This window comes from Electrophorus electricus, chromosome 16 (genome assembly GCF_041902795.1).
Source record: "Electrophorus electricus isolate QZ-2024a chromosome 16, ASM4190279v1, whole genome shotgun sequence".
Lineage (NCBI taxonomy): Eukaryota > Metazoa > Chordata > Actinopteri > Gymnotiformes > Gymnotidae > Electrophorus > Electrophorus electricus.
The window spans coordinates 22,740,001-22,760,008 of NC_137512.1; the positions used below are offsets into that span (position 1 = coordinate 22,740,001).

The following is a 20,008-nucleotide window of genomic DNA, read 5'->3' on the forward strand; positions in this document are numbered from 1 at the left end:
GCTCCACAATGAGGACAAAGACAGGCTAAGCTCCAGGGCTTTCTGGATAGCATATTGGCCATTAGCAGGCAGAATGAGAGAAATGGCTTCAGAATTTATAATCTGCCCTTTTCTCTCTGGTTGTTGTGGATAAACAGAATTGGCCTGATCTGCTAGTTTTGACTGTTTGTGTGTGTGTATGTGTCTGTGTGTGTGTGTGTGTGTGTGTGTGTGTGTGTGTGTGTGTGTGTGTGTATGTGTCTGTGTGTGTGTGTTTGTGTCTGTGTGTGTGTGTGTGTGTGTATGTGTCTGTGTGTGTGTGTGTGTGTGTGTGTGTGTATGTGTCTGTGTGTGTGTGTGTGTGTGTGTGTGTGTCTGTGTGTGTGTGTGTGTGTGTGTGTTTGTGTGTGTGTATGTGTCTCTGTGTGTGTGTGTGTGTGTGTGTGTGTGTATGTGTCTGTGTGTGTGTGTGTGTGTGTGTGTATGTGTCTGTGTGTGTGTGTGTGTTTTTGTGTGTGTATGTGTCTGTGTGTGTGTGTGTGTGTGTGTGTATGTGTCTGTGTCTGTGTGTGTGTGTGTGTATGTGTCTGTGTGTGTGTGTGTGTGTGTGTGTGTTTGTGTGTGTGTATGTGTGTGTGTGTGTGTGTGTGTGTGTGTGTGTGTGTGTGTGTGTGTGTGTATGTGTGCGCACAGCTAAAGAATGACTTGAGGCCGGATCTGTGTGTGGACCAAGGGCCAGACTCTGACAACATCCCTATCCTGTACCTCTGCCACGGCATGACTCCGCAGGTTAGTGGTCAGTCTGCTCTGTATTGCCTGCCCCTGACTGCCGGCCCTTTCCTAGGTCCTTTCTTTGGCTAATCTGGGTGTCATTCAACAATAAACTTTGTAAAACTTTGTTAATGTCCTGAGATGCTGCCTCACTCTACCCCTTAATGGATTGCTGCTGTTTTGGGTACACTGTCAGTCCTAAATTGTACCCAACAGATCAGCAAGTGTAGAAAAGCACTGATTTTGTAGTGCCAGCAACTATCGAGCTTCAAGCGGAAAGCTTTAATCTTATGTGAATTTATGCCCTCATCTTATGTAAATTGACTGAGTGACTCTCAAATGACTCTGCCTATATCTGTCATATTTCATTGTGCTTTTTGGAAAAAGTGATCTGGTGCAAATTCACTGTCCATCAAGATGTTTGGAATGTTCAAAAACTGTGGAAAGAAGTGAAACAGCAACACTCGGTGACTAGAGTATTCAAATCCACACTTCATTTTAAACCAACATGATTCAGCACATAGGCTTTAATCAGGGTTGAAGGGAATAACGGTGGCATAGTAGCTGTTGTAAAGTAAGAAATGTTGGTGGTTTGTCTTTTTATGTTTAGCTCTTGGCTCTTGACGATCTATTTTCCAAGACATGTAAGAACTAAATAACAGCTGAAAGTTGCTTATTTCAGCTCTGTATTGGCTGAATCTGTAACATCCTTAGTTCTGATTAGAAGATTCTATTAAGATGTGGATGTTGCACCCATTTTAGCGGTTGTTTATAAATTATATTTCCTATTCTTTGTGTATTTGAGTTTCTATGCAATCATTATTCCCTTCAAGCCTAATGAAGGCCTATGTGCCAAAATGTGTTGGTTTAAACTAAAATTTGGATTGGAAATCTCTAGTCATCAATTGTTGCTTTTGTTTCTTTTTTTCTATATTTCATCATGCTCTTAGTGCTGCTCAGTCATAAACATACACTTAATTTTGAATAATTGGAAGCATATGCATGGATATTATTTAGTTATTTCCACACTAACACATTATTAGTTGGAATACATTATGACGGCAGCAGAAACAATAGAAGTTGCTCTACCGTTCACTAGGCTGCACTGGCCCACGCATGTCTCAGCTGTGAGCTGGCAGGCTATTTTAAGCAATGCCATATAGGAATACTCCATATGGATTTAATATAGGTATGATAGGCAAATGGCATGGCATAAGGAAAATGAACAGAAAAACCACGAGTGTAAGATTAAGCCCAACACGTGAACTGCGCTGAACTAAAATAAGTGTGTTATTTTGGATATTTTATTATGTTGCTTTTTATCTGTAGTGATTACAGAGAGTGTATACTTACAGAAATGCATTCATATTGTCTGTTTTTGCTTCTTTCTGATTACATACCGATTTACTGTTGTGAGTAATCGTGAAAATAATTATCTTGCTAGACGACACATTATGTACCAGCTGCGCAGCAGTTACAGGCATTAAGTGGGAAAGTGTATTTGTACATCTCCATCTTCTCCGTACTCCAGGTAACAGTCAGTCTGTCATCTACAGCCTAGTTAGGGCAACAATATTATAAATTGTGACTCAGCATATGTCAACTGTTGCTTTTATGGAAAAGTCATTCACTAGAAAGCACCTCTCACTTTTCCTTGTGATGTTTTATATCTCCTGGACTTGCATTTCTGTGTGTTCCTTCCATATAACAAATGACTGCAGTGTTTCATGGAGACATGCAGGACATGTTTTCTTGTCGAAAAGAGAAGATAGGCCTCCTTTCACTTTAATCCATAAAGCAGTTCACTATTTGTCAGTGAAACTCCACTGGCCTCCTAGTGCTGTTTTATACTGCTTGGTAATACTGCATAAACTATCTTCGTAAATACCAGCACAACCATCACAAAAAGAGTTGCCCAGCACTCTGTCCAGTAGGGGTAGCTCTCGCTGGGAGATGAGGGTATATCCAGAGTTAACTAATGATTGTAGATGATAAGGTGCAGTCCAGCACTGCTTCCCCGTTATTGGGCCACAGCCAAGAGCTGTTGGTTCACCAGGAAATCAGTGGGAACTGAGGTGTCTAGTGTGATAGAAACAGAGAGAATTTGTCAGTATGATTTTGTCCGTTCAGCAGAAGTACTACCACCTACTGATTTCATGCATATGTCTACACACACATGCATAATTTGAGGAGACAAACTGGTGCCAAGCAATGCACTGCAGTAGTCCTGTAGCCAGCTAACAGCTTTTGAAAAATATGTGTGCATTATCTGTATAGCTTGTGAAATGCCACTGTTTGCCTTCACTAGTCCATCAGCTCTGTCCTAACTGCAGCCTGAAATAGCTAGATGGTTATCTGCTCTATGCTTATGCTGTTATATGCATGGCATGTACGGACAGAAGCATTATTGCTAACATTTGAGAGATGTACACTGTTTCTTGTGTTTCTCAAATTTAGGAGATTTCCTTCTCAGCAATTACACAGTTTTGGTTCATTTAAATGCGTCTTCTGTTTGCTCTGAAAGTAAAATAGCCATGGAATTTTAAAATATTGTGCATATAAACATAACAAATAGTAATGATTGACCGATATATCGACAGGCCAGTATATCAAGATAATATTGTACTTTTTCAGGATATCGTCATCACCCACCAAAGAAGAAGAGGATGATATCCAAAACAAAATCATGATTAAGACAAAGTTGACTCGTATGATGGTAGTGGCATCTATGCATCATTTAGTAACCGCATGTCAAAGATGGTGATAAACCTTATTTGTTTATTAAATTAGAACATTTGTTTTCTAGTTTCCATGCTTAATTTAGCGTTTATTAACATTTTATGTTAAAAATAACTGAACACAAACACAATTTTAAAATTTTAGTATACTTCTTTAGCTGTGTCTGATTCACAAATTGCAAATAGTGTTAGCTATTTCACTTTGCAAAGTACATTACCAATGGTTTCATAATTAAAACAGTTATTAAACAAATATATTATCAGACATTGCACATTTATGATCAGACAATCAATATGAATCAGTTCTGTTCATTTAAAAGTTAATTCAAAATTAATTTCTCATCATTAAAGTTCATTTAGCTCAGTTTTTGGTTTCAGTGCATCAGCTCTGTGTTGAGTGCTTTAACACTTTGGGTATGGTGAATGACATGGCTGTCGGGAATGATGTGCTATAACTACTACCTTATTCCCTCAGCTACAAAATATAGCAGAGATTCCACTGATGTTTTTATCCAAAGCAACTTACAAATACAACTGAGTACAAGTTGAGAGTTAAGGGCCTTGCTCATGGGTCCAACAGTGCCAGCTTGGCAGTGGTGGGACTTGAACCAGCAACCTTCCAATTACTAGTCAACTACCTTACCCACTGAGGTACCACTACTCACTGCCAGTCAAGTACCTTAACCACTGAGCTACCACTACCACATGTATAAACCGGAGTTTTGTTAATTTTTGTTATGATTGCTGTTTTCTGTGAAATTTACTAATGACTGTTGAAGAGTGACTTTTTCAGTTTTCTATGAACCTTTCTTTGTCATGTTCAAATGTTTTGTGCGACTATTACACTCGCTACACTGTACATCTTCTTAAGATGTGAAGAGCTCTCATTTAAAAATCTGAATGCATTTATGGTTCAGTTAGATGTTTCACTTACAAAAGCTGCAAAGCCATTATGAAAGGCAAATTAGTTTAAATTAATTTCTTATTGTGCTTTTTAAAATAGGGTTACTGTAGACTGGTGGTCACATGTTCAGGTGAAACGTTCAGAGTTATGTTCCTAGAAATCCTTTTGTATACAAGTAAAGCATAGCAGGCTGTTAGTTGTGTAGTAAGGTTGTATGAAAGCTGATGAAAGCTGTGTAATATTTGCCTTATATCAGTCATTGGCCACACTGATTTACAAATTGGCTTTGAAAAACCTTTATTGGTTGACAGCTAATGAATGGCATTTATCTTGTCTGTCTGTGGATTGTGATCTCCCTTTCACATACAGCATTTTCTTCCATTAGTTTAGCAGCAATAGAGCACTACAGCACTGAGCATAAAACCTGTTTCTAAGGCAAGAAAACTATGTGAAGTTCTTCTCTTTTGGCTTTTTAGATGTCTTTTTTTACTCCTTTGCCATTGTTTTACTCTTCAGTGTTGGTGAAAGGCTCAGAAGGATATGAACTGTTCATTTTGTGAATACACTGTTGCTGTGGTTTTCCCCTGTCTGTTTATCCTTTGTGTCCACAGGACCTTTTCCACTTAAAAAAACCCTTTTTAAGTTGAATTCGTACCTTTCCAGAGTCCACAGATTTAAACAGTTCCCAGGGGGGAGAGGGAGAGTGCTGAACATCTGCTGGTAAAAATAGCATACCATTGCAAGTATTGCAGAAAACATATTCTGCCTCTAGAGACACCAAGATCAATATCGACTCGCTTCTGTCAAGGAGAGCGCTCTCCGTGGGAACTGCGCTGCTGCTTATTTTAGGCAGCAATTCTTAGCGATGCTTCATATGTTTGCAAGTACAACTGTCTGTCTTTTATGAACAAAATCCACACACTCGATTCTTTTGCATATGTGGGCTCCTTTCCCAAAATCATCACCAAAATTAACATTTTCATATGGCAGAGCCACTATCATTGTTTTTTAGCACTTACAGCCAAGATTATCTGATTGCTCTAATGCCTCCTGGGGTTATTGTGGAAAATATGCCTAGAACCGGTCACATGGTCAGTGAGTCTAAAAAAAGTGACATGAAACCTAATGAAGGCTACTCCAATGCTTTTAACAACACAAGGTTTTAAATAACCTTACAAGCCTGAATATCCTGACAAGGCTTTAAATATTCCGACTAGCCTGAATTCTCCCAGAAGGGTCTTGTTTTCCAATTGGTACATGGACTAAAGTATCATTGTCAATGATTAAAGAGGCTTAGCGGGATGATATTTGCATTAATGATCCAAAGCAAGCACATAGCATGTTAAAGGATTTAAAGCTTCCAGTTACTATCACCACATGCTGCTCCTCAGATATCTTCATTAACACACAAGGCAGTTAATTCCACATGAATTTTAGCATCTGTTTTTGTAAGATATTGTAAGACCTGGAACAGGTCTTGTATTTCAGACCAAAAGGCACTGCCAAAAGCTGCGCTCTGATTATCATCCAGAGGACAAGAAAGGCGTAGGGAACGAACATTATCATTCAATAAATGTAACCTGTCTTGAACAATCAGTCCCTCATTAGCCCCATAGTGTCATAGTGACAGTCAGCTGAGTGCATGGCCTTGAGATTGAAAATTTAAGTCACTCTTTCTTTTCGTGTTGCACAACTGTATAATGAGTAAGATACCCACCAGTTAGTGAACATCTTTAAAATGTTCACACAGAAACACATCTCCACATTCACATGCACATTTTTTTTTTTTAATTCATGCTAAAATGTACTTTTCTACTTCTTTAGGTATGCATGTAATGCCTTTAAGTTGGAGAACTGAAACCTGCTTTCCTGGCTTGTTTCAGAATGTGTACTACACCAGTTCTCGGCAGTTACGCGTAGGCATGTTGAGTCCAACCATCGACGACGACGATAACAAGTGCCTGGTGGACGTGAACGGGCACCCGCGGCTTCTTGAGTGCAGCTACGCTGGGAACAAGCGTATGAAGCTTTCTTGGCTATTTACTCAGGTCTGCTCCTGGCCCACAATCCCCTGCTCCCCTTCAACATCCTACTGCAGGCTGAGATATGCTGCAGAGCAGTCACATGATGTCATATGTGCTTATCACACAATCAGCTGTCACGCTAATGTGTAGCACATTGCAGCTGTAATTCATTAAACAAAGAACAGTGAAAAAAAAAGAAAACATAAGCAGATAAACAAACCAAAAAATGTTTTTTCACTTTATGTTAATAGTAGGATGTAGTCTCCCCAAAGCTGTGAACTATAGTTTTAACTCAGAATTAATGAATCGTTGTACCCTGCAGAGTAGTTACTAAGGAAGCTAAAAGCTAGTGATGTACTGAACATGTTAAAGGGGTGGTGTGTATGGTCAGACTCTACAGTTAACCTGCAGTCATTTTTATTCCAAAAGGCCATCAGCATCCTCTTTACATTAAAACCCATTATTCTTCAATGAACCACTGCCTCCTCATACACTGCATTTGGTCTTGCCTGATCATTATAGCACTACTGCTTTAGTAGAAAATGTGGAGCTCTCTGTCCAAGTCAGAAAGGTTTTGTGAATGTCATCTTCCAAATGGTAATCATTTGCTTCTACTGACTGTGCATTTGTTTGTACCAGCTGTTATCATCCATGTCAAGATGAAACTGAAAAACATGAGACTCACTTGGATGTTTATCAAATATTAAGCATCTAGAAATCCAATGTACTTTCTGTGTGCTAGTGCTATGTTCTCTATACGTCATCTAATTAAATTCCGATTCTGGTCTGGAATATTGCAGACATCTCCACTTCCTCTGTTTGCCTCTCATCTACTTCCCTCAGTAACACGAGCGGAATAATGTCTGATCCATATATTGGGTCTGAGACAGAGATTAGTATTCCAGTCAGTTTATGTTGGGAGCTGTCATCTCGAAGGGTGTGAACTGCATCCCAACTGTTTATTGTGGCCATCCTCTTAAGGGAGGAGCTAGAGAGCACCAGCACAGCCCAGCACAGTCATGCAGCACTACTGGCAATCGCAGCCAGGTCCAAAAGACATCAGTCTGGCCCTGGGGGGAAGGTCTAACATTAACTCCTCCAGATGAGGTGACTGCGTCGCATGGCCTTTTGACACACGCAGCTCACGGGGCCCAAGGTGGAGAAAAAGTGACCAGTCCCAGACTCTGAATCGCTGATAAGGAGGCTAATGAGAAAGTGAGTAGTCTTTGGATTCAAGGGACACACTTCAAAAGGAGTTAGAAACAGCCTGTTTTTATCTAATGTCTGTGCATATATTTCTGTCTGCTTGACTTTATACCCAAAAGCATAATTGTGCTTTCCTTAACAGACCTGTTTTCTGCTGAGATATTTAGTTTAAGAGCTATTTAAGAACATTTGGTACTGCAGCTGGGTAACAGTAATGGGGATAGGATTCATCTGAAGAGTGATGTTAAAGTGAATGTAACATGAGCACATCACACAGCACAGCAGCAGCAGCTATGTGTGAAGTCTGAAGCTGGGTTACCCTGAGCAGGACTCGTGATGTAAAGTTTTGACATGCTACTCCTGCACTGCGCCAAGCATAGCCTAAGACAGGTGTGGCAGAGTTCAGAGGTTCCAAAGCTCAGAACAGCAGTCAGCCACTTTACTCTAAGTATAAGATATTTTTGATACTTTTGGACTGATGCAAAATATAGATCGACCTGTTTGATTATGGTCAGGTTACTTTAAAAAGTATTAGGTTCGGTTCGGATTGTTTTTCAGTTGATGTGTTGATAGATTTTAGGTAACAAGATCGTATTTGGGTTTGGTTGTAGTACAGTAGGCTGGAGCAAGCTGTGACCTCAGCATTCCATGGAATCTCAATTCCATTTTAACTATTAAATATCATTAAATATTTCTGTAACAAGACTCTGGCCCGTTCCATGTGGACAAACAGGAGAGCTAAACATTAGAGGGATAACATGGACAATACATAGGGTTGAAAAACTTTTATTCTAATTACACCGCTATTAGAAGGAACAAACTTGCCATTTGCTGGAGTTCTGTAAAATAATGATAATTGTAATAGTCTTACATTGTTCAGGGTGGCCAACTGACTATGAAGATAACGATTAAGTTAATGTATATGTGTATGTATAGATATATTTATTGTAATAAGGTAAGGGGAGTTTGGGTTCAAAGCATATACCTACTTTGTTCAGTGATTGTAAGGGTGACGACTCAAAAGAGTCGTGCCTAGAATTGAGAAGAATTTGTAGTCTTTGGTTCACGTTATTGGAGCAGGTAATTTTCCAAGTAGAAAGGGGGAGGATAAAATTGTGATTATTGGCTTTATGTGTCTGGATATGGGTATATTTATTTTAATAAGGGAATTTTGGATAATGGGAAAGTGTTTTAAATGATAGCCTTTATTTTGAACCATAGGGGAGAACTATTATGAATTTAGTCATTTATGTATCTGGAATGGTCCGGTCTAAGGGGCGAAGACTAAATATAAGGAGTGGCGTTGGAAAGCAAGAGAGAGACACGTTGATTGAATGCCATAATTGGAAGCACGTTAGGTTACCTTAATTGGATTTAATTCTCTGTTGACGTTGATGACTGAATTTATATATATATTTTGTCAGCTTTTGGCATCATGCTCCTGTCACTGGACTTTTTGGGGAAAAGAAATCTCCATCATAATTACTACCAGAATCGCCCTCTGTTTGGTCTCCCCCCGCTATCTTGTTACATTAAATGGTACTGTATATTATAGGTACTGGTTATTATAGGTACTGTATATTAAATGGTACTGTATATTATAGGTACTGGTTATTATAGATACTGGTTATTATAGGTACTGTATATTCAATGGTACTGTATATTATAGGGACTGGTTATTATAGGTACTGTATATTAAATGGTACTGTATATTACAGGTACTGTATATTAAAGGGTACTGTATATTATAGGTACTGTATATTAAATGGTACTGTATATTATAGGTACTGTATATTAAATGGTACTGTATATTACAGGTACTGTATATTATATTGAAAGCCTTTGGTGTTATTTCCAATACAAATCACTTTCATTTGATTTCATTAAGGAAGACTGCATATAAAGCAATTACACATAAGTGGAATCTAGAAGAGAATAAAACCCCTGTTGCACTGACTAGCTGGCTGGTTTGGATTAACGCTGTCTGCATAATTGCCCTGCAAAATCAATGCCATGGACCCCGAGGGGTTTTAATGGGGCATGCCTGATTGTGCTTTAAAGATAAGAGAATGGGTACTGATTTCTAAACAGAGAGAGGAAGTGTTTGTAATTTCTTGAAATGGCTTTGGGTAGGAAAAGGGGTACAAATCCATTCCTACATTCACATTCACTCACTGTCCATATTTAATTATCAATTATCGCAGCAAAGCCCTAAATAAGAAGCAGCAACTTTAAAGAGAATAGTTCTTTTTTTTCCCCTACTTACTCCAAATGTAGTTGATTAGACAAGTTTGGTGTCTAATCAACATCATCCAATTTTTCTTTTAGTTTTGTAGCGGAACTACAAGGTTAATGCAGTTAATGAGTAATATTATCTTATTACCCATTATTGTTAATTAATCTCAGATACATTATCTTATGTGATTTTTGACACTGTACAGCAGTTATCGATAAAAAATAGAGAAAAGTATAGTTAAATGTTGTACTTGAAACTACAGTCACTTTTTTGATTGTTTTTAATTTGTTTTATGAAACTGTTTATTACAAATATTATTAACCCCATAATGTCTTTTGAATGAAGTTTGTTGGGAATTTACCATGCAGTTATGCACAATGCTAATTGGTGGGTGTATGCTATATTTCCCTTACTAACTATAATTGCCTTGTAGCTCCAATGTAAAACGAAAGCAAAATTTGGACACCATACATGGCGTAGCTAAATGACTACATTTGGGGTTGTTAAAATATTGTGTAAATTTAGGATTTGTCTAACTATTCCTTCACATGCATGTTTGATCCTGAAACCATCACGTTCTAGCTCTTCAACCATAGTTACGCTCCATGTAGATTTGCACAGTAAGGCAGGAGGAATGCTTCTGTCTTTATGAGATTTGATTTTGGATGTGGGAACATCTTCGCCCATAGCTCTGACTTTCATCTCTCAGCTGTTCCCGCGAGGCCCCCTGAGTAGTGGATCATAGAAGATGCTTGAAGGCTCTCATTCTCAAGCATAACTGTTCTTCTGACATTGTTCTGTACATGGCTAAGGACTCCACGATTAAAAAACATGATTTTCAAGGTTCTGTTGCAGTGCATGATGTATTTACTGTCCATAAACTGTATATTTCAAGACCTTTAGACAAGATTTTGATATGACTCTGATTCAGTTGTTCAGTTATCCCCTAACCCATAGCTCTCTTCACAGAGAGCAGGTGCTGTTATAGATTAATTTTACAATATCACTAGTTCTGAAAACTTTTAATACTCCCACCTTTACTGATAGTTTGACAACTAATAAAAGAACACCACAGCAAGGTCAGGGAACCAAAATAAGATCTCTCATGGTGATCTGTCTGCTTATGGTGACCTCATCTCTCCTCCTGAAACATGAGGCTACCATAATAACGATTGAAGCATGGTGACCCCATGAGGTCATAACGACTTTCTGGTGACCTCATGAGATTTTCTGTCTCTTTTAGGGGGGATCCATACAGAACAAAGAGTCAAGCCGCTGTCTTGAGGTGGTTCAGAGTGGCGAAGCAGAGTACGGTTATAAGCTCACCTTAAAGAAATGCACTGACCAAAAATGGACAATTACCAACATACTGACTGGTAAATTTCTCTGAGATTGTGAAACAGTGGTGAATTTCGATATGACACTGGATTTTTGATTAAACAAGACTAAAGCAAACTTTTTCCCTTTATATACCAAGGCCATGTTTAGAAAGGCATTCAAATCTGTTTTTTCCTCATATCTAGTGCTATGTGTATCTTGAATTCTTAAGTAAAGTGTGACATGGATGACCTTGTCAGCCCAGCAACATTATGCTGACACAGCCCTTCCCACAAAGAATAACATGTTGATCATTTATGTAAACAGAAATCAAGCCACAATACAAGAAAAATCTATTCAAGCATCGTTGTTCTCTGTCTAAACATGGCCTTGGTGACTGGCGAGTACTATGTTATGCTACTGGAACCTGTAAGCACCTTGATGTCTTTGTCAATCAACTGAAATACATGGTAAAAATCTCTTTTATACAGAATTGATTTAGAGCAATTAGTGAGTGTTTTCAGAATTGCTTGAATGTATTTTAAGATTGTATGTCATACAGCTGTATTGAATGAGTATTTTTGCTACTGTGTAGCATGTGCTTGCAACATTCCCATGTTCGTTTTGTCTGTTTTTTTCCACCCTCTTGGCATCTCAGGTGCGTAGCTAATGCATATGATGAAATTCAGTTCTACAGTTTTGAGGGGCTTATGTCACAAAATGATATTTTGTAAATGTAAATAGTATTTATAAGAACTTTAATAAAAATGTTGAAAGAAAAAATATGACATTCTTTACTGTGGTGTTTTGGTTCTATATTGCTTTGTTCTGAGCCTTTTTTAACTTTTATCCTGGTATGGACTCTGCTTTGACGCCCATAAAAGGAGCTTTATGATGGGCAGAGATTAAAGATCCTCCTTAACAGTGCAGACAAAGCCATTTTCTGCACAGTGATAATAGTAGTTCTCCTTCTTTAACACCCTGGAGACAAACCTTCCACATTAATCAAAAGTAACTTGAGGGGTCATATACCTAATGGAGGCATTAACCCATTCTAGCATAAAGAGCATTAGATGATTGTAAAGCAAGAATGACTTTGAGCACTATCTTTAAAAAAATAAATAAATAAATAAATAAATAAATAAACAATAAGATGAGATGTAGAGAGCCATTTAACCCTTTAGCTCCACCAGAATCATTTCATGAAAAATACACTCACTAACTTGTGAAACCAAGGCATTGAGATATAGCACAGGTGACTGTTATTGGTGGAGTGTATGAAGGAAAAAAGAGTACAATATTTGTGTATATATAGGACTGAACCCTAGGAATAATTGTAGCATCCGGAATCTTTTATGGCGAAAGTCAGATGGAGACAGGGCCAGAACAGACTACAGCATGGTACCTTTAGATGGTACGATACGTTGAAGTACATTTCAAACATTTCAAAAGCTCTGCTGATGACTGAGGCCAGACAAGCACCTATTTTCTGGCAAGTGAAAAGGTGAGTGCTTACTGATGCTGGTGTGCACCCAGCAGTATATGACTGGGAGGTGCCCCTCCACGGATAATCGCCATCTGTCTCCCTCACATGCTCATTAATGCTTCTGTGTTTTTTCTCTACTCAATAGCCCTATTAAGATTTTTTTTTAATCTGTGTTCCTGGTCATTATATTTGCCTTGGCCTAATGATCTTGTTGAGCAAGAGTATGTCTGTTTACTGTCTGTCTAGTCATATACTGAGATGTATTTATTATTTTTGATATCCTTCCAGATAATTCAACTTGTGATGACAATCGTTTTCATGGCCTCAATGTCCTATGAGTTCACTTTGAAAAATATTACACTGGATATGAATTCCTATACAAAATACTCTAATTGAAACATTTTAAATCATACAGAAGCACAGTGAAACTTCTGCAAGCTTTCTCACTGATGCTACAATCTTCATCACATCTAAAAAATATCAAAATTTCACATCTGAAATGAAAAGATCACCTTTGTCCTGATAGACCCTGAAGATGAAGAACTAAAATAGGAAATAGATCGTTAGGACACTGAAGGCCACTAACATGTTAAAGCCTCATTCAAAGCTAAAATACACAGAAGACCTTTCGGCTTTGTCAGAGGTTTAAAGTATGTGTACACTCCCTCTTGATTTGAAGAGGTTCTACTTTTGTATTTGTGAAAAATGTATGTTCCCTGCAGTATGGTTTGACCTCTTAAGGTCAGCACAATCCAAACTAAGCTTCTCCAGTAAACTGAGAACATTCTAATGTTAGAACATTAGGATGCTGAGAAAACATCTTCACAGAGGAGACCCTTCTAAAGACATCCCTAGAAACATACACAGGCTCACAAAGCCAGAATTTGGATTTTTTTCTGTGTTCAAAAAAAGACATCCCTGTTTTTGGGAGGGATGGGTGGTGTATTTTAGGTTTTATCTTATATGAGTCACTTCAGCAAAAGTAAGACATTGAAACTATAAAAAAGAGTATAGATATGCATGTGCAAAGGTAAACAGATTCACAGAGGGATGAATAGAAGCTTAAAACCAAGACCAAGTCTTAAAACCAAGACCAATTCTAAAGGTGATCTGCTAAAATACTACTGTAAATTAGTGCTAATGCCAAGGGAGATGTACATAGCTAGAGACACCTGATATTCAAAGGCTCAGTTGTTGATGACTTCAAACAAAAACAGGCCCAACAAGGCAAGGTTATTTACAATTAGCACTGACCACAGGGCACAACTGAACCTTGTGCCTGCCCTGATGATGATAGTGTTGAGCTCTTTCCACACTGGATTGTGTTTTATCATTGACTTACCAGATTTCATTTATGCCCCTAGCTTGTTAATTTTGAGCCCCTTTATAAATCAAGGTTACTGGGGTGGAAGAGCCTCCATTTTGCTGTTTATGTGATGACAATATTAAAATGTTTTTCACCAGTAAAAGCCAGGAGCCTCTTAAGTGATTGTTACCATTCCAGGGAAATGTCAGGTCAGCAGTTGCTAACCTGGAAGTTAGAAGAGGCATCACCTTCTGACATTAATAAACTACAGTATCTTCCAGAGAGCACACATTATGTGATTTTGTCTACTGTATGCAGCTCTGTAGATGGAGCAAAGCAATTAAGAATTATAGTGAATACAAAAATTACTTTATCAACCTCACATAGCAGCAAGGGAATTACTTTTGGGCAACACAGCAATTTGCTTAACCTACTAAGTGTAGAATATGCATCATATAATGTATTATAGTAAAAGTAATGTCAACTACAAAGCACTGCCCACTTTATTAGAAACAAAGTCTGTAACCCATCTGATGCCATGACTTATTTGAGTTATCCTTTACGGCCACAGGACCACTGCAGGGTTGTGGCACATTCTTATCAACATGTGTAAAAAATCTTTTTTTAAAAAGGAACACTACTGTTAACCATTTAACCAGCACTTAAATGTGCACACAGAAAACTGAAACAGGGATGAAGTGAAGCTAGGGAGACACAACCCTAAAAACACACATACATGCCAACAGTTTGTAACTGTATACTTACAAAATACACCTTTACAAGTACTTTAATACACAGATACACTTAATAGAATGTAGGTTAAAAAAAACTGGGTGTTTTAGTGGCTGGTTATCCTACATTACTGTACATAACATGACTATATTTTGTGCCAAAATATAGGCTTTAAAACAATAGCATTTAGTGGTGGCATATCCCATACATTTATTTTATTGGTTTATCTTAGAAAATAATGTATGTTGCTGTTATTTGATGTCCTGAAACGAACGCTCACTAGCTTCCTAGGGCATCGTCCCCATGAGTCTAAATATCTTTTTTTTTAATATTTTTTAAGTTTAAAGAAAGTCCAAAGACAATGTTCACTAGAAAAACTGGTATTTGGAGAGCTCTGCTGTATTCCTACAGTGTTTTCTGAATGTCCAGAGCTCAGAAAACACAATCACATAAACCCACCAGACCCATTTACTTATGCCTCCAAGCCATATATGAAAGTTATTCTTCTGGCTCTACGTTGTTTGGAATGGGACCAGTGAGATGGACTGTATTACTGAAAATATTTGCAAATTGTGATACTTGCTGAGTCCCAAAGCACAGAAGTTAATTCTGGAAGGGACATATTTAGTTTTAGTGGAGGTGTTCATCTCAAACCTAGGCTACTGCAACTCGCTACATGCTAGTCTTCCTCTAATGGCCAACAGACCTCTACAACTCATCCAGAATGCAGCGACATGACTAATCTTCCATCTTCCGAAGTTCGCACGTCACGCCACTACCGCGTTCCCTGGCTTCGAGCAGCTGCCAACATCAAATTTAATCCCCTGATGATTGCCTATGAAGCCAAAAAATGAACCAGCCCCTCCTAATATGACTACAATGGTCAAAGACTTGTCTGTACCTTGAGTACTGCAAACCTAAAGTACGTCACTGTAAGACATTAATCGAAACTATTCTCTGTCCTGGCTCCCAGATTGTGAAACAAACTTCCACTGGCTGTCAGGAGAGCCTCTGGACAGCAAGAGTTTCATGCAGTTTCATGCAGTTTCCGTTTGTCGTATACTGGAAACTATACTTCATACTACTGCGGGGACCAGTATCTAGTATACAGTATATACTGAGTGCAGTATGTAGTATACAGTATACAGTAGACTATTTCAAACAGAGCCTTATTCTTATTATTTAGCATTTGGAAAGAAAATGTACTGTGACTGGCACCTAGTGGTCACTATAAAAGTCGCCTAGCCTGCGGGTAAGGGCGTGGTATAAATTACATTACAGCATAGTTATTTACAGAATATATGTTTTGGAACACTGGTCACTGGCTTCTAAAATATATGTATAATTTAATCCTACAGTTATCTAATCCTATTCTATACAGACGTCACTGCTTAACAGGAACGTATGCAGCCTGAGATTTTACTGTTCAGGAACAATATTTCCGACGCACCTTGTGTATTTCCGGTGAGTTAAACGTTTACGCAAAGGTTTTACTGGATTCGTTTTAGTTTTTAAAAGCCGTGTTTTGACATGTCTCAGAATGCACTAAGAATATTAGCTACAGAAATTTGTAGTTTTAAAAAAACTCTGAGTGTCGGGTCGGTTTTGCGAATAGTTCGACCTTTCCTGAATTACAACAGAAACTTCTGTGACGCTGGGGTGAAGAACAACGTTGAGCAGCCATTCGACGTTTCCTTACTTGAGTTCCTTGTATGTCCTCTATCCAAAAAACCTCTTAGGTATGGTCCTTAATGACTTGTACGGTACCAAAATTAAAATTCAATCAGGCACATTTAAAATTCCTTTTTACGGAGAATTGTTTCTTGCGTTTTTCTAACTGCAGCTTAACAACAGAAGTACAGACTAGCTTCATGTGATATTACACAGACCAAATCCTGCATACAAAACCGAGTTACGTATTAGAATACTTAAGCTAAAAAGTCAAAGTAAATGTGTATAGAAAAAGTATTGAAAGTTTATCTTAAATGTTGTACTTGCACACAAATGCATTTTGCAGTTGGAGAAACATGGAACTCCGGTTACACATTTTAACATGGTTTGGCTGTTTTTAGGTATGAGGAAGCAACAAATGAACTAATCAATGAAGAGCTTGGCATCGCATATCCCATAAAAGACGGCATCCCTAATATGATTCCTCAAGATGCACGTTTGATAAAGAAGGCAGGGGGAACTGAAGAACCCACTCAATCTTAGGTGGATTTACCACGTTAACCTGTTGTTGTTCTTTTCTCATGCACTAAACAAAAACTGCTACAATGCTGTTTTCACTCTCTACTGTAACTGTACTGGTACCAATTCTGTCCTTATTTGGACTCATGTACTCTGCGAGTGTGGATGACAATTTCCCCCAGGGTTGCACAAGCACGAGCAGTGTCTGTTTTTATAGTCTGTTGCTGCCAGTCACAATACCTGTTTATGTTTTTTTCCATATGTGGAAATGGATGGGAATCAAGCTTTTCCGACACAATTAAAGTATTGGTTTAGTTGCACGATAAAGGTTTATTTAAACAATATAAAAGTGGTCAAACTTGCATTCCTGAGTATATCAAGCTATATGTAAAATCTTGAGAACACTTAAGTGTACTAATAAAGAAATTATCTCTGAATAGCTATGGGTTACACATTTTTTATTACCTCTTCATACTATAAATTATTATAACAATTCTGTGTGTGTGTACTGAAAACAGTCAAAAGAACACAAAGTTCAAGGAACTTGAAGTTGAAACATTTTTCATAAACAAATACACAACCTTGAATTTTGGATGGAGTGGTTTCTCTGCCACCAATGCTGCTTACTTCTTTGAATTCTTCTCCTCATTCCTTGTGAGCTTCATTAAAGGTGACCTTGGCTTGGGTAAATCCCCCTCTCCCTTTACCTTAAAGAAAAAAGACTCATTAAGTCGTGTCTGAACCACCTTCAGTTGGGTCAGGTCAGCTTTGGCCTTTGAAGGAAAACTACTGTCATTACTTGATGTATCATCCGTTATCTTAAGTTCTGGATGACCTAGGTATTTGGCAGGTTTACTGTCGTACTGATGTTCTTGTCTGGCTCTGTTAGGTAGACTCAAGTCCATTGCTTCCTCCATGCACATGGACCCTGTGTTCTGATTATGAAGCCTGAAGGAGGTAGCAACTGCTGGGGTGAAGAAGTTTTCTGTCTGAGTTGAAGCTTCAACTGTCTGCTTGCATGATGGCCTCTCTGGTGTTGATGACCTGCACAGCATGCTCTGCTGGTATGTTGGAAGAGCAGCAGCTTCATTCATGCTGGAATTGCTGCAGATGTCTACATATGAATCACAGAAGGACTTCTGTGTGATGAATAGGTCTTGACTGTTGATGTCCTCACATGTACTTTGGGACTCCACACCGTTTTCTTCAAATGGCAGCTTATTGCGGCTTTCACTGTGAGAGTACACAGTGTAAAAACGGGCAAGTTTGTCTGTGGAGGAGGTCTGTGCTTTAATGTCATCTCTTACTGCGAAAGGATCTTGAGATGTTTGACGTTTAGGATGAATTTCCTCTGGAAGCAGGTTGAATATAACCCTCTTCTTTTTTCTTACCTTGTCTTTTGGTATTAAGCTTTCATGATATTTATCTACAATTGGCTGCATGTGCTCCTGTTTAATTGATGCTGATTGGACAGCAAACTCGAGCTTGTGTATGTCCACAGCATGATTACCGTCTTTTGGCTGTCTGCGTTGCTTTGGGGCTTTTAGTTTCTTGTGCTGTGTCAGCAAAAGTGGGACCTCTTCATTCAGTTTCAAGTATGTTTTTTTCTTCTCTTTTCTCTTCTTAATCATGGGCATTTGTGTAAAGATGTTTGAGTCACAGCAACCTGCATCATCTTTCAGACACTTGCGATGTTTTGTCCTCAATTTGTCTTTATCCCACTTTTCCTTTTTCAGTTTCTTGGACTTTTTCTTAGCATGTTTGTGCTTTTTGCTGTCTTCAAAAGTATTAGCTAACAGAATGCCCCCTACTTCTCTCATGGGAGCCATCTCCTTCTGAAAGATAAAAGCAACAGTTTTGTACAGTGTTGACTTTGTCATCCACTTCTGATTTAGTTATAGTATAACATGTTAGTCACATTTCAGTTGTGATGTAAGTTTAGTCACATTATACTCAATTTTAGCTTTTTCAATTTTAAAATAACTAAAAAAAATGTAAAAAAAAACAAACAAGTTTTTACTGGAGACAATTAACCGTTACTTTGAAATGTGAAATTGCTGGCCTCTTTATAACCGACATAAAATGCTGCCATATGAGAAATGACGAATTTTAAACTGACAAACGAAGACATTCAGCATACGAATAATCACTCTAACTGAATATGGCCAAATAAATGCTGCTTGCAATGTTCAATACTGTAACTTATCATGCTGCTTTTACTGTTAAAAACAGTAATATCATGTAGGTAAAGCTCGGCGTTAGCTAGCTAACGTTAGTTACGGTAACGTTAGTTACTCTACCAATTTAACACTTACAATAATGAAATGCAACGAGGCACAAGTTAACTTGACTTTTTTTTTTTTAGTTTTTCTGTTTCATTTTAATAGAAATTTACGGAAAACTTAAGCTAGTTAGCTCACTTACCTCACCTGTTGACTATTGCGGAACGATAGCAACTGGTTAGGTTTAAAAATGATAAGAAATGAAAACTTCTTTAAGACGTTATATGTGAAATACTTTTTAAGTAGCTATGTAAAACCTTTAATTATTTTATCCGGATGAAGAAACAAAGAAATTACCTGGACAACGCCGGAAAGGTGACCGCCTCTCCTTCTATACTGATTTATTTTCGCGCACTTCTCTTTTTTGTCCGGATACTTTGAGCACGCACGTTGTAGCGGCGCAAGCTATATTTGGGCTAAAGAAATGGATAACATGTAACAAGATGGTAACACGTAGCTATATGGTGTTAGTGGGGTCAGCAGGCTAGTTTATGAGGAGAACAACGCAAAAAATGTGATTTTGTCCATTAATTTGGCTAATGTCTATTCACCGGTTGCCCGGGAAATGATGGGTAATTACATGAACTCTCTGCCCTCTGAATCAGTGCTACAGTCCTCTTTGCGTCACCAGAGGGTCGACAATGTTTCCTGACTGAGACATGTATTTTCTCACAAAAGGGGGCACCCTCCCCATTGTGGTTTGTTGTGGGAAAACGTCTTAAAACCTTTTTGAGCTGTATCACGTCAGCAAACAATAGTCAAAGTGATTTCTAACCTCTTTTAAGGCGGGGTTCAGTGAAGATATTGCTCTGAAAATACCTTTCCAGGGCACACTCA

General features: G+C 38.3%; 3 protein-coding genes across 5 annotated transcripts in view; 2 read left to right on the top strand and 1 right to left on the bottom strand.

Moving 5' to 3' along the window:
• Positions 1-11,927, top strand: part of galnt18a (UDP-N-acetyl-alpha-D-galactosamine:polypeptide N-acetylgalactosaminyltransferase 18a) — a 43,620-nt gene extending 31,693 nt beyond the window's left edge. The window contains exons 9-11 of one of the 2 annotated variants that reach the window (XM_035531931.2): positions 673-768; positions 6,276-6,440; positions 11,102-11,926. In XM_035531931.2, coding sequence (XP_035387824.1) covers positions 673-768; positions 6,276-6,440; positions 11,102-11,248 — 408 coding nt within the window. In that variant the 3' untranslated portion in view covers positions 11,249-11,926. Of the gene's footprint in view, positions 1-672; positions 769-6,275; positions 6,441-11,101 lie in introns of both variants that reach the window. The other variant, XM_035531932.2, reaches the window with a different exon arrangement.
• A 4,083-nt stretch (positions 11,928-16,010) lies between these two features.
• On the top strand, positions 16,011-17,328 carry pyurf (PIGY upstream open reading frame). Its single transcript, XM_027019652.3, has 2 exons — positions 16,011-16,163; positions 16,772-17,328. The coding sequence occupies exon 2, from the start codon at positions 16,976-16,978 to the stop codon at positions 17,189-17,191; it is 216 nt and encodes a 71-aa protein (XP_026875453.1). The 5' UTR covers positions 16,011-16,163; positions 16,772-16,975; the 3' UTR covers positions 17,192-17,328.
• Positions 17,329-17,436: 108 nt separating this feature from the next.
• Positions 17,437-19,686, bottom strand: LOC145651773 (uncharacterized). 2 transcript variants are annotated; one of them, XM_081699531.1, is made up of 2 exons: positions 19,469-19,686; positions 17,437-18,724 (listed from the first exon to the last, which is right to left on the bottom strand). In XM_081699531.1, exon 2 carries the CDS (start codon positions 18,716-18,718, stop codon positions 17,513-17,515), a length of 1,206 nt encoding a protein of 401 aa, XP_081555657.1. In that variant the 5' UTR covers positions 18,719-18,724; positions 19,469-19,686; the 3' UTR covers positions 17,437-17,512. The 2 variants fall into 2 exon arrangements, with proteins under 2 accessions (XP_081555657.1, XP_081555658.1); XM_081699532.1 differs by lacking the exon at positions 19,469-19,686 and adding an exon at positions 19,314-19,440.
• Between the last annotated feature and the right edge of the window lie 322 nt (positions 19,687-20,008).